The sequence below is a fragment of the Erythrolamprus reginae genome, chromosome 1, assembly GCF_031021105.1.
Source record: "Erythrolamprus reginae isolate rEryReg1 chromosome 1, rEryReg1.hap1, whole genome shotgun sequence".
NCBI lineage: Eukaryota > Metazoa > Chordata > Lepidosauria > Squamata > Dipsadidae > Erythrolamprus > Erythrolamprus reginae.
Genome location: NC_091950.1, coordinates 227,210,080 through 227,225,047, shown reverse-complemented (window position 1 = coordinate 227,225,047; position 14,968 = coordinate 227,210,080). Strand labels below are relative to the sequence as shown.

The 14,968-nt window shown below is 39.1% G+C and overlaps 1 protein-coding gene across 1 annotated transcript; it reads right to left on the bottom strand.

The window, feature by feature from the left end:
- Positions 1 to 1,716: 1,716 nt before the first annotated feature.
- SPATS1 (spermatogenesis associated serine rich 1) lies at positions 1,717 to 14,522 on the bottom strand. The gene is made up of 7 exons (XM_070732395.1): positions 14,447 to 14,522; positions 11,996 to 12,116; positions 11,784 to 11,917; positions 8,939 to 9,100; positions 8,351 to 8,477; positions 6,718 to 6,780; positions 1,717 to 1,962 (listed from the first exon to the last, which is right to left on the bottom strand). The coding sequence occupies exons 1-7, from the start codon at positions 14,451 to 14,453 to the stop codon at positions 1,818 to 1,820; spliced, it is 759 nt and encodes a 252-aa protein (XP_070588496.1). The 5' UTR covers positions 14,454 to 14,522; the 3' UTR covers positions 1,717 to 1,817.
- Between the last annotated feature and the right edge of the window lie 446 nt (positions 14,523 to 14,968).

Below are 14,968 nucleotides of genomic sequence, written 5' to 3'. Positions count from 1 at the left end.
CTCTCTGTTCTTCTAGTTCCCTCAGAGAAATGCTTACATCTTAGGTTTAGGGAGTTTAGCACCAGGTAAGATTTCTATTGCACAGTCAGTAGGGCAGGGGGGGAGTTCATCCAATGTTTTTTCACTAAAATTTTCAGCCAAATCATTGTATTCCTTGGGTATGTCCCTGGCTGGCATGATATAACCAGGTGGGTTCTCAGTTTTCTCACTTTGATTCCCACTTCCCCTATTAGAGTTGGGATGATCAAACATCGAGTGCAACCTGAGTTTACTAATGCAGAGATATTTAATTCTCCATCTTGGTTTGGCTGGCTAGCAATGGTCAAGCAGAATGCGTGGTCCACCTAACCAAAGAGACCCTATCCAGAGTGGGTCCAGGAGACTGGCAAGAACGAATAGACAAATTCCCACTAACTCAACATATAATGCCATGCACTGCCACAAACTGGAGTCTAACAGAACTAATGATTGGGAGAAAGTGAAGGTGCCAATTGGATAGGCTGAACCCAAATTATGCCCAGGAAGCACCTTTAAATTTGGCCAGAACAAGAAGAACTGTAGCAATGGGGGACTTGGTATTTGCTCAAAATTATACAGGTGAACCCAAGTGGGTGAAAGCCACAATGATAGACAACATTGGCCTCAAATCCTATCAAGTACAACTAGAGGATGGCAAGAGTGACAGAGACATATCGACCAATTGAGAAGCCACACAGGGAACTCCTGGCTTCAACAACTGGAAACCACCACAGCAGAAGACAACAACCAAAGCAGGTCTCCACCCTGTGAGCCATACAAGTTAATTGGTGCAGAAATCAACAGCAAGAAGCAGGCCCTAACTGAAAGTCAACCAGAGGCCCCATACTGAAGCCTGTAGAGGGAGTGCAGGCACCTACCAGCAGTTCCTGGAGTCCAGTAAAGTCAACTGGGGGTGGAGAATGACAGAGCTGCATTTCAAGCCACCATGCTTGGAGGCCAGTTCCAGATTTTTCCATGGGATGCCGGAGGAGCACAAGCGAGCATGTCTGCTCAACTCAAAAATTCTGGTGAAACTGATTCATGCACGCCCAGTAGAACTGTCAGGTGACCTCTTTATTTACAGGACTATGTAACTTTTAGAGACTCCTGCTTGGACACTTGAGAAATTGTCCAATTTTCCAAGGGGAGGGAGGGGTGCTACGTACAGACGTACATAGGATTATTTACATGACAGCTGCTGATTGGCTAATTATGTGATGGAAGTTTTAACAACTGTCAGTGGCTGGCAGGTTCCAGGCAAGCCCTTAAAAGCTGCTTCCCTGTAGCGTGCCATCAGTTCCATATTAGCTACAGCTAGGAGAAAATAAAGTGCTGAACTGTTGCTGTGACTAGCCTCATTTACCCATGAATCCAACAGTCTTATTGCATTCTTTGTGATGTATGGGTACCTTACGTAACATGACCAAGTCTACGAGCAAAACTACAGAGAATCCTAATGACCCCTTGATCTTTAAGGCTTTACTGGACAAGTTACAGTGTAAGAACCTTGAGAAAAGGTATTTAATTTTCTTCTTTCATAAAATCAAAACAATTGAAATAAATGAACTAAATATGTTTTATTAAATTTTATACTTGTTAATTTATTCATTCTTCCATTTAGTGCACAGAAACAACTATATAAAATAACTACATAATTCACAGAAGCAACTAAATGTCTGCAACTATTCAAAATGTGATCATATCAGTTTGGCAATAAGAGATGTATTCACAGGTATGTTTTACAACTTATGATATGCAAAATCAGAGCTTTTGGAGCAAGCTTGCCTTCCATTCTTCAATTATGACAAAGTTAGCTTTCTGGTCTGTCCACTCTCAAGTAAAGATTGCATCAAACTTGGGCTAGGTTTCCAGTTTTCCAGGTTCTTCACTTCCATCATTTCTCTCTCTAATTCTAGTTCTTTCTCTTTTACATGGAAAGGTGCACTGGAGAGCAAGATAAGAAAGAAACATAGAGTAATTGCAGCCCAATAACTACACACTTAACAGAGTAGGTTGATTCAACGCTATTTACATCACCTGAAGTTAAATACATCAGTTACCGGTAAATATATTTGTTCAGGGAAAACATAAGTGAATGGCAAATAGGTGGTAGTTGGGAAACCATTAAAAATTAGATGCATTTGCCATACTGTTGAGAGAATGTAGAAACAATGTATGCACAAACAATAAAGAGAGATGCAGGTCCATTACAGTACACAGATCTTTGTGTAAGCACATGAAGCCAGAGTGCCCAAAAAAGCCTATGAACTAGTTTCATGTAAAATGTTGTATTTATATGTATGGTTGCTTTTTGTTGTTTCTAATGCACCTGCCAATTGTCTACTTATTTTTGTTGTGGTTGGCTCTGGCCCAGCTCCTGCCCCAAGGAATGTGGAGGTGGATGCAGGGGAAACATCAACATGTCATAGGCCTGTTTTATTGCCGACAGAGGCAGGTAGTGCAGTTTCCTCGGAGGAAGAAGAAGGTGGGGGTGACTTGGAAGAGTGGGGCTCGGCACACAGCCCAGGAAGCCAATCTCCATTATCTTCGGTTGATTTGGATGAGGAAGTGTTAGACCCACACATGCACAGAATTATGCATCAAAGAGACCAATTGAAGAAATATTACAGGAGATAAGATAGGCCACCTGTGTTTGAGTGGGGCTCCAGTAATTAGAGCTGTTGATATAAATAGCAGCGTGCTGGCTTGGCTGTTGTGGAACATTATCTGATCGTTGTTCTTCAGGACCGTGCCTTGCTGTTTCTGGACTTTGTTTGTTGATTTTTCATGACTTTGAAACCAAAGCAGAGCAAAGTGTGTGTGTTTCACTTCATGGAAGAAGGAGGGCTGTGACGTTCCTTCACAGCTGCTAGCTAAGTACTTAAGGACTGATTAAGGGGATTGTACAGACTACCAGGTTGTTTTGGGATGAGTGCTCTTTGCAATACAAAAAGGGTGCTTTGTTTCTTTTGAATTTTTGTGATAAAGAACATTGTTTTTGACTTTCAAGTGTGTGTGTGTCTGAAATTTGTACCCTTGAATTTTCGGGAGACTCATACCATAGAGCCCGGCAGAACAATTTTGTTGGCTTTTTCCATTTTAAAAAAATGCTATTAGTTTCTGAGATTCACTTGTTTGTGATGAGCAGCCATATGGATGGAACAAATTTTAAAAAGTAAATCAATTTCCCAATTAGTTCAGTTAATCTCCCAAAGCCAGATATCATTTTGACATTATATTGGCTCAAAGAGATGCAGCTAATTCCACGGAGGGCAGCCTATGCAATCATTGTCTAACTTTTTGCAATCTGCAATGCCCCTATCCCTGAGTTGCAGAGCAGGGAGACTATGGCTGCAGGTCTCTTTCAATCCACTGAGGGGAAAGGCCATGTCATAAGGAAAATCTCTTTTTGCATTAAGATATAGTAAAAGGGCAAGCAAGTGGGAGGAGGTCAATCTCACTATGAGCTGAAAGCAAGACAAAGGATAAAGCACTTTCAACACTGTTCAGCTGATCAGCAATGAACCTAAGAGGAATGGATTTACTTTTTCTGCATCCCCTTCCGCTCAGGTGTTCTTTTCTGATTCAGGTCATGGACTCAAAAGAAAAGTCTGCTGGCAGAACCTGTGCAGTATATGGTCAAAAAAGACAGCCAGTTGGTGGAGTGCTGAAGGTGCTAGCTAGAAAGCAAGAAATTAAGTTATAGTCTCATCTTAGCCATGAAAGCCAGTTGGGTGACCTCCGGCCAGTCACTCTATCAGCACAACTTCACAGGAATGGATTCAAAAGACAGGAGGAAGAGCTGCTACCAAGGCAACAATGAACAATCAATTCAGAGGGACTTGAGCTTGAGTCAAGAAACTAATTTGAGAAAACATCTTCAATAAGACCCTCCTTAACACTTAACAAAGATGAAGTGAAAGTGTGGGAACCACATTCAGATTTGCAAAATTCTGTCCTATAGCTTTATGATAAACCATAGTCCAAATCTACATGGCTTTGATTTCTTAGTCTGGTGTACTTAGAAAATGCTGTTTTGGAGAAGCCAGGTGTCCAATCCATCCAACAGTCAAAAATGGCTAGAGGGGGTAGTGTCCCATGCTGGCTCGAGAAGCAGGGGCTATATCCGTGAAGGGCTACTCAAGTCCTCGGAGAGGGGCGGCATACAAATCCAATAAACAAATAAATATTTTTTTACTACCACACTGTGGATGTGGCTTATACAGGACACCCTGCAATTTCTTTCAACATCTTTAAGTGCAAATTGGGTGTTTGGGGTGGAGCTCCATTTTCGCTACCCCACTGTATGTCCCCCCCACACCGGTCTGGGCAGTAGCCCACCCCTGGGCTATATCTACAGCAGCCTGAATAAGGTAAAAAAGATAAGCAATCCAATTGTCAGCAAAGTATGTCAAGTTGGATACCGAAAAAGAAAAACTTTAGAAGAGGTAAAATACTATTTAATTTTTAAGCTGCCCCACTGAGGTGCTGGAGATGCCATGAAGACATATCAGTAGAACAAGGCAGGAACCTGGTGGTTATGGACAAACAAGGAAGACCTTTAAAATTATCCCCTTTCTAGATATATTTTCTCCCAAATTATTTTCCCCAACTAATTAATAGCAGGAGGGGCTGCTACTATTAGGATCAAAATCAATAGAATTTAGATGGCTGTATTTTTATTTAGAGTGCAGTATAGAGGGAGATAACCAACTCTGTTGCCCTCTAGTGGCATGATAGAAGAATAAGAATATAGGATGGCTTAACTTGGAATAAATCATTAAAAAAAATCTTCCTCCCTGATTTAAATCTGATTAGGCCATTTCTTTCCATCAATAATCCCTAAATATACCTACTGTACACTTTCTAGAAAATTGCTTATGCTAGTTTTCATGAAGAATGTGGCTTTATAAAAAGTGGCATTATATTATGTATATCAGGACATAGTGATAAAATGAATTTTAGTTGTTTATTTTATTTACATATAAATACCTGTACATGCTTAATAAAGAAACCTCAGAGACTAATCTAAGAAACTGAGGGAAGCCAGTCAATTATTCAGAATGCAACCAAAGGTTATGTGTGCTATAGCAATCTAACAATAAGACTGGTCATAGCAAACATTGTCAAAAACTATGGCTAGAGTTGTGTGGGATGGTTCTGGACCAATCTGGACATATTTTCATGATAGGTTACTTGCCAAGTCAAAAACACATTTTATTACATAGTCAAGCATAAGGGGCTTAAGAGGTTTCCAAATTCAGTAGTAATCTTATAACTTGAATTATTCCTTGTAAGTATTATCTATTTTCTGGACTTAGTTTCCTGACTTTGGAAGAAGCTTTAGCCACAATGGGAAGGGACAAGGGAAGGGACAATCTTGCATTTGGGAGTTGTGGGTGCTTCATCACTGGAGGTTTTCAAGAAAAGATTGAGCATCCATTTGTCTCCTGCCTTTGGCAGTGGAGTTGGGCTAGAAGGCCTCCAAAGTCTTTTCATCTCTATGTTCTATTGAAGGAAAATATATTGTGTATAAAATAGTTTAAATTTTGTTTACAGAAGAATTCTCTTTTCAGAAGATAAGTATTTCCTGCTTTTAAAGTTTGTGTCTATTGTTTAAATTCTGTTTTAAGGAGATAAGTGTTTGCTGATAAGTGTCTGTTGCTCTTGCGGAAGGGAGTTACCCAATTTATATCTGTTTAGGGCATATGATAAACCATATAAGGTACATCTTTAGGAGAAAGGAAACAGGATATAGACCATATTTAGACAAGGAATTCTGTGTACCTCTGTGATAGGTTGAGGAATTCTGTGTACCTCTGTGATAGGTTGAGGAATTCTGTGTACCCCTGTGATAGGTTGAGGAATTCTGTGTACCTCTATGATAGGTTGAAACCCACCATGCTAGATTAGCTAGTATAGGATTGGGAGGCCTTGTAATAATATATAACCCGGTCTTTAGCTTCCGTACACTGTCTCTTCTTATGAAGAGTACCACGCTTTGCAAATCATTTTTGGTATATCCAGAGAGAATAAAGATTTCTGTTCTCTTTGTCCAAATGTCTCGTGTGAACTTTTCCATCAAATTTCAGCATGCACTATGAAACTAAAAACAGGAAGGTAAAACAAAGGAGCTGCATGGGTCATTAAGGGAGGACCTCACCTGACCATGATTCCTGACTTCCAGCCAGCTTCCTCATTGATTTTGTTTGTGGGAAGCTGGCAGAGATGGTCATAAACTGCAATCATGTTTCTACAGGATATTGCAACAGCTATAAGTACATGGTTGGGTTGTAACTACTGCTGGTTTGGTGCTATAGTAAGTTAGAACAGTAATTGAATGACTGGTCACCAAACAAGGGTCAACTGTATTAAAAGCAATATGTATTTAGCCAGTTTAAAATCCAGCAAATATTACGAGGTAGTCCCACATTTACTTTCTTCCTTTTGCAATTCTTTACTGTGAACAATTTCAAAGAAGGTACTCAAAGCAAGGTTAAAAAGCAAGCTTTATATAAAAAATATAGATGTTACTAAAATTTTATAATGTTTATGTTATTATACATTACATTACAGTATATTGTAGAAAATGTCAAAATCTATTGTAACTAATAATACAGCAGATATCTTCTAGAAACAAGTAACACAATAAAAGCCTACGGAAGAAAATAAATGTTGCTTAAGATATGAGATACATACCTAGAGGTTACTGGCAAACGTAGGAGAGGAATAAAGGTATCTGACCGTTTTTTATAGCTAGAGCTATTAAAAGGAAACAAAAGATTTTGAGTAGAGAGGTCTTTGGGTAGGGTTATGCCACTTCCCGATTTAATTATAGCATATAATCAATATCTGTATTTCAAATGTTTGCAATTCCCTAAGCATGGAACAATAATATAAAAAAATAAAATCTACTACTAATTGAAGGAAAATAAGAACTACTTTTTTGTGTGTATTGGCAGTAAGATGAAGTTTCCAGTTTGCTTCTAATGTTTGGGAAGCCTAGCATTTTCTATTTATAGTGATGCATAAAGTTTTTTGCTTTAGTTCCAGTTGAAAACCCATGCAGAAGATTGCATAATATATGCTGCTGCATGATATTTCATATTTATATTCATCACAATATATTATTACACTATGTGGGAGGGAAAATGAGATACAGAATAAACCAAATATTTAATTTTGTTGCAGAAATACCATTATGTAAAAATAATACTTTGTTGTCAAATATCAGTCAAAAAGCTTGGGGGACATAATATGTAAACATTTGATTCATTAGACATCTTACTAAAGCTCATCCAAAACTGTAAATTCTTTTCAACAATTTACAGTAATCTGAAGGATAATCTGTATTTATACAGCAATAACATTTAGACTTATATACCATTTCACAGTGCTTTACAGCCCTCTCTAAACAGTTTACAACGTCAGCATATTGCTCCCAACATTCTGGGTCCTCATTTTACCAACCTCAGAAGGATGGAAGGCTGAGTCAACCTTGAGCTGGTGGGATTCGAATTGCCAAATTATTGGCAGCCGGCAGTCAGCAAAAACAGCCTGCAGTACTGTACTGCATTCTAACCTGTGTGCCACCATGGCTCTTCATATCACCTTTACTTATTATTGAACAAAGAGAAATCCTTGCAGTTGTTTCATTCAGATTTCAGAAAAAATGTGTCTTCAAAAAGTGATCCTTCATTTGTCCTGTTCAGCTTCTGTTATCATTGATATATACAGTTTATCTTTTGGAAGTATAAGTAGGGAACAATGCAGTGAGTGAAGGACTTACTCCAGATCCCCCCTTTATCTGTTACTCAGTCTCTGTCCTTTCTCTAAGAGATTACTAATCACAGATCAATTCCTTCTGACTTGGTATCCGGGCACATTTGGGCAGAATCCTTGCTCTTGGATTTTCCTCCTGGAAGGAGGTGGTTAACTAGGTGCTAGACTTTGCTTATCTCTATAACGCACTTGGTATAAATAATCTTTTTTCTGTTTTAATTATAAAACCTGTTTGATCATTCCCTGCTTGCATTCAATACTCTTTGGAATATTAACATATAAAAAAGGATCTCCAAAATGTCACAAATATGATCCACATGAGTAGGAGATACCCTTAGAATACAGTAATGTCAGCTATGAACTACAAATGGTCACAACACATATTTCAGTGGATTAATTGGAAAGTCCTACGTCACTTCCATTTTTATAGACTTCCTTCTTTATCTGCCCCTTTCTCCTTGCCAAGACCTGCCCTCTACTGCTTCCCGTCCTCCATAAGCAAAGGAAATGTAGTGACTTTTAAAAAATACCCTATCAGATAAGAACTTGCCTCCCAAAATTAACTGGAGATACTGTTGATCCCTTTTTGTGGAAGTCTTTACTTTGTTCAGGAGCAGCAAATGGGTGGTCACCAAGCATCCTCATCGGAATGCCATTTCGGGAGGCAATTTCATCTACTAATATTAAAAACAAAAATAGAAGTTAAGGCGGCAATCTGGCTGCAGGCATATTTTCTGACATTTGAACAATTTGGCAAGATGTTCTTTTACAAGTATATGTACTTGTAAATCTACAATATATGTATATATTATAACGCATGGATTTAATGGAAAATATATTTCTTCTTTTGGTTAAACATAACATGTCATCAATAATTCAGAACAAAGTTCATTAGCCTCATAGTTTTTTAATAACAGTTTGATGCTTATTGCAAAAAAGAACTCAATCTTATTAGTCCAAAGGTATGCATCAGTGGTTCTCAGTTTGCCATATCTTTGTATCCTACCAATTACTTTTCACAATGAAAAACCCATATAGGGATATTTGAACACTTAATTCTAATGCTTGAAATGACAACCATACTTTAAACTATTATGATTATGTAATTAAAAAAAATAAAATGGTTCTGAGGCTATACCATATTTCTTCCTCCCTATAGACCTTTCCAGTGTCCTCTCAGAAGATGTAGGCTTAGTTCGGAGGTGGATACCATAAAAGTAACATCTTTTCCCTGTATGGTAAGTGTGATTACCAAAGCTTGGGTAAAATGTCCATTCTTCAACTGAGTTTACAATGTTTTCTGAAAAAGATAATAAAAGCATGAGAAAGTTGAAGTCATAGAATCCCCCCAGTCCACTTTTATGCTATCAAGTAATATAGCTGCCCTGAGTCCTCGGAGAGGGGCAGAAATACAAATCCAATTAATAAAATAATAAATAACATAAAATAGTCAATATTTTTGAAACACTCATTTTTTTTAACCACACAGAAAGAATGCACAGAGAAATCCCAAGTTTTAATTATAGGATTTCTGTTCACTGTTTTGTTTTTAGCAAACTAGATGGACATATGGATATTAAGGTTATGAAATGCTTTATATATTATTTATTTTCATTTGGATTTTTTCTTTTTTGTATTTGTGTTTTTAATGTTGGAAGATTAATAAAAACTATTTTAAAATATTTTATAAAGTTTTTTCTTTGTATGCAGTAGAAGTTTATAATTTATATCCCATAATTTCTGCCATTTATCTAACTCAATTGAATAGCTAAAAATTTTAGTCTCTTTTATTTGTTAGCATAGTGCTTCTTAAAGTGCGTTCTTAGGGTCTATGAAACCAAATTATTGGGCAATTTTACTTTTTTCACTGTACTGTATTTTTTTTTTAAATATAGGGTGTTTTCTATGAAAAATACTTTATGTTAATATCTAATGGTTTAAGATTGTTATTTTTACATGATTCAATAAATGTACTATGAATGAAATATTAATATGGCAAATATTGACAAATATAATCCATACAAACAAAAGCTCTTGGGGTCCTGCATAATTTTTAAAAGTGGAAAGGGGTCCTGAGAGTAAAATGTTTAAGGAACATTGCTCTAATGGAACTAATTAGCCCATGCTTTGCCTAAAGAAAAATTCTGCTAGAGTGTCTTGAGCAGGTTGTGCCACATGAGACCCAGTAAATATATACTGACCCAAATGGTCCAGGCATTTGAGAGAATATGGGCGTTGTTCAAGTTTTTTTCAGCTGCATAGCTACAGTATTTTATATCCTTGGCTCTGAAGAGTTCAAGTGTTAGCTTGAAGCTGAGATGCATGGCATTATGTGTCCCATTTTGAACCTCCTACTGACAGGGAAGTAACAATGAAGCTTTCTGCTACCAAGATTGGGAGGCATATTGGAACCATCCTGTGTGTGGGCCTTCTTCTCTGCTGGCAGAGGAACACTTCTGTATTATCGCCTGACCCTTAGCCACCCTCCCATGGAGCACAAATCACTACCTTGGGAATTAATCAGACAATTTTTGAGACAGAATGCTGTGGCTAGGTAAAATGTCACTTCCCTCTTATTCTGAGGGCACTGTTTTTGAAAGCCATAAGCTGATATCAAAGAGCCTTCTGCCTCCCAGCCAGCTTAAAACATGGCTCTCTGTGAGCTCATAAAAAAATCCCTCAAAAGGAAATCAGCTGCGGTTAGTATGGGAGGGCAGGGAGCTGAGAACATTCAAGGGAAAAGACACACATGTATAAAATATTCTGATTGGAGAAACACTGCTGTTTTTTTAACCAACAGACCATTTCCATTTCAATTGTAATAGCCCTGCCCTGTTGGAGGGACAGAAGGTTTGTATTGGGAGAACTAAATGTTTCCAACCAAGCGGCAAATAATAAGTGGTCCCTCGATCATCGCGAGGGTTCCGTTCCAGGACCCCACGCGACGATCGATTTTTCGCGAAGTAGCGGTGCGGAAGTAAAAACACCATCTGCGCATGCGCAGATGGTGTTTTTACTTCCACCGCAGCAGCGAGGAGCCGAAGATTGGGGTTTCCCCGCCGCCTCGCTGCTGCCACTTGTCCGCGCGCGCGCGCCGCCCGGCCTTCGCCCGCCCACCCCGTTGCTCTCGCTGCTTCCCAGCTGGGAAGCGGCCCCCGCGCGTGCGCCGCCCGGCCTTCCCCTGCCCACCCCATTGCTCTTATTGCTTCCCAGCTGGGAAGCGGCCCCCGCGCGCGCGCCGCCCGGCCTTCCCCCGCCCACCCCGTTGCTCTTATTGCTTCCCAGCTGGGAAGCGGCCCCCGCGCGTGCGCCGCCCGGCCTTCCCCCGCCCACCCCGTTGCTCTTATTGCTTCCCAGCTGGGAAGCGGGCGCGCCACCCGGCCTTCCCCCACCCACCCCGTTGCTCTTATTGCTTCCCAGCTGGGGAAACTCCACCATCTACGCATGCGTGGCCATAGAAAAAAAAGGGCACGCATGCGCAGATGGTGTTGTTTACTTCCGGGTTGAAAACTCGCGATATAGCCCTTTCGCGATGCTCGAGGACGCAAAACTCGAGGGATCAATGTATAGCCTTTTTTATATATAGAAGGTTATAAAAATTTTAGCATGTGAATAGAAAACATATAAACATGTAAATAGAAGTGACTGAAAGAAAAATAGGAGTGATCTGTAAATCTGTAGATATTTATTTCTACAGTTAGAAATAGTACCACATAATTCAAATTAGGGGAGAGTTCCCCCTGAATCCTTCTCTTCTGTAAACGTCTATAAATTTCTGCTAAGCATGTTATTAATCACTATCCTATTTCTCAACATATTTGTTCTGACTACAAAATAACAAATTCACCTTTTGCATCTGCTATTAGTATCTATAACTAATGAAAAAAATTCAGACTCAAACGTATGAATAATAACATCCTACATAGTATGACAAAAATAATCACACACTATTTCTTTCAGAATGTTCCTGCAGTTTTACTTACTTGGTGAGGAATCCTGTTGTTTGAACCTATCTATTTGGCATGCTTCATCTTCAAAGTACTGTTTTTGTGGAAGACTACCAGAAGGGTCAGGGAAGGCTGATAAAGTAGAGTTTGATTTCAAAGGAGGGCCAGGCCTGATAAAAACAAAATTGGCCTTATTAATTACAAAAACAAATTAATGCTAAATAAATATTTGTCCATCTGGCACATACGCTGAAAAATGAAGCTCTTTGGAGGCCTGACTTGGTGTCTCTAGATATTCTTGATTGTTATTTTGCAGGAAGGATGGCAATGTGGGGTCTACTGTGGATTTTGTTGACGATTTGCTTGGCTCTGAAAGGTAATGAACAAAACCAGGTGATTATTTAGGTAAGTTAAGGATACCTGTAGATGTGGCCAATTAATTAGAACAGCAACAACAACTCTGTCATGGAATATGAATTACCCATTGTAGAATCCCTTTACAGATCATGCCTCTTTTAATCAGGTGTGATTTCCTTATTATCAAAACTGATTGTGGATTTAAAAGTTCACACTTTTTAATGTAATTCTTAGTTGCTTACTAGATTATTTATGATGGGAGGTGTCAGGCCCAAGAACCAAGAACAATACATTGAGTTACTTCCAAGTAGTTTTTTATTGTTGTTCACCTATAGACCATTAGTGGTTCTGAAACCCGTTGCACATACATGCAACACTTCTGTACATGCACAGAAGCATCCTAAGTGGGTGGGCAGAGCCTCCCACTGCTGCCATTACCAGTTCACAAAACTGGGCTGAACCAGGAGCAACCCACCACTGCTACAGGCAGAAATCATGCCCGACTAAAGCAACTATCTGAGCATATTCTGTGAACTGCTAGGAAGGAGCTGTCTTCCTGCGTACCAAACATTCCAGATTCCGCTGCCTCTTTGCTCCCTGGCATACAGCCTGTTCCTCTTGAGATGCTATACTACAATTCATCACAGGAGATGTCATCACCTATAATCTCTCAAGGACTCTGGATTTCATTAACTGTGCAGTTTTTCTGTATCGTCTTGTAAAGATAGGTGACTCTATTGTATAACTGTTCCTACAACTGTGGGATAGTCTTGGAAAATGAAGTTGTATCTCTTATATTTCTTAACTTCTATATGACATGAGACCCTCAGAAGATGTGATTTTGGAAAAGCAAGAGATCAAGAGCAAGAATTGTTTGAAAGCAAGTGATGCTGAATAAAATGAAGAGTAGATGTTGAATTATTGCTGGAGGGAGTGATTTATTTTCCAGGAGTAAGCCTATAGCCTGTTTAAAATGGGATGGTAATCAGTCTAAAACAGGCATACGAAGCATAAAGGTATTTCTAAATTCAGCCTCTTTTTACACGTTTGAATGGTAATGGTGATTATGCATAAGTCTGCTATGCTTATACAAAATTGTTTCTGATATTTTCTCCAGCTCTTTCCCCTAGGGCACAAGAAGGACAAAGCATATACTGTAATTCTTCCTTTTCTGACAATCAACAAAAAAGTGAAAGCTGCTGCAGAACAAGAAGCTCATTTGCCAATGAGATTGATTTGCTTGATGCTTCAGAGAACTGTATCTTCATCTAAGACCATTGACACTAATTCCTAATAGTAATGTCTTGGCACAGTGGAACAGTCCAGCTTAAGAGGTTGTGGATTGTTTTGGAAGTTGGAAAACTACTTCTCTTTTCAATGTCCTTCATTGTTGGACACTTTTGTTGTAAAGGCTCTTTGTAACTTTGTTTGTTTTTTTGTTCAGTATATATTGCTGATTATATCACAATAACACCTCTGGGCATCTAACTAAAAACACAGCAGAAAAATAAAGATCAACACACATTAAGATAAAAACCTATAAGTGCAGCTAAACACAAGCAACAATGAAATAACAGCAACCCACAGGCTTCAACTCATCTGTTGATCTCAATGCCATCTTTAAAGGAGCCATGAGTCCAGGAGACCCTCTACATCAGGGGTGTCCAACTTGTGTCATGCATTGGCCACAGTTTAGCAAAGGGTAAAAAAGTCATGATATGTCATGTAACAACAATGTGACACCATGAGTTTGACACCCCAACTCTATGTTGTGCACCAGTTTTGTTTGAGGTGATACCACCCTACGCGGCACTAAAAATGGAGGATCACTAGATTTAGAAGGCTCTAAAGCCCCTCAGTCTTGTTAGAATTGATCTGCAGTCAATTTACGCAACACTTTAAAAAAATTATTATTGGGTAAACTAAGAAAACCACTTCAGTTATATTTGTCTGAAAAGACAGAATACAAACGAGGGCAAGAAAAATCACTTCTGGATATACATATTTTTCTGGAATTCATGTTTCTGTGACTTGAGCCATTGGAATAAGTCTAAATCCATCTCTTACAATATATTTATTGAACACACTGCTGAGGTTTGCGGGGTACATCCCTCTTGCATTCAGTCCATTAATGACTGGGCCAGAGTCATTCATTTCCTATCTAAAAGAAATCTATTCCCGTAAAACAAACAGTAAATACAAGCAGATATAATGCAAGCAGATATACAAGCAGATTTAAGCAACTGGCGATCTTAATCACTTGGGATTCTACTGCCACTTAGAAGCACCCCCGTCTATCCTTTTCTTGTAATTCCTTGAGAGTGTTTCCTAAGATAACTTACCAGTCATAATTTCCCAAAAAGAGAGGATTCTATGTTTCCTTTCTTTTCATCATTGCCTAAGAGGCATTCAAAACGTTTGGCTCAGCATGTGCCTAAGCCTTGTGAACAGGCAGTGGCGGTGCAGAACTATCGCCTCTAATTCAAGAGTTCTGTGGTCTGTTGGATACCAAGGAGACGGAAGACAACAAATATGGGGGAAAGAGAATTCTGATGAGGCTGCCTTGGGCCACTTGCAGATTTTTAAAGAGATTCTGTTCCTCACTGAATGAACTGGATCAGATATGCAAAATGCATGTCTCACAACTCTCTGTAAAATATCCTGTCCCCTTCCCCTATAAATGAATCTCTATTTTTCCATCTCATACCTGACTTCTTTTTTGGCTTTTCTGGCAGCTTCAACTCTTTCCTCTGGCTGGCTGCCATTTATGAGAACCACAGTTTCCTTTCTAGTTAGTACTGTATGCTGCGACCCCCACCTCTGGTTTTGTTCCATAATTATTTTCCTTCTGGACCAGACAAAAC

Bases quoted from the DNA above. Each gene is read 5' to 3' on its own strand.
- SPATS1 (XM_070732395.1), bottom strand. The intron at 6,781-8,350 runs GCAAGTTCTTAT...TCCTTTTAATAG, and splicing joins TCTCCAGTTAATTTTGGGAG to CTCTAGCTATAAAAAACGGT. The intron at 1,963-6,717 runs GTATGTATCTCA...CTTGCTCTCCAG, and splicing joins CGTTTGCCAGTAACCTCTAG to TGCACCTTTCCATGTAAAAG.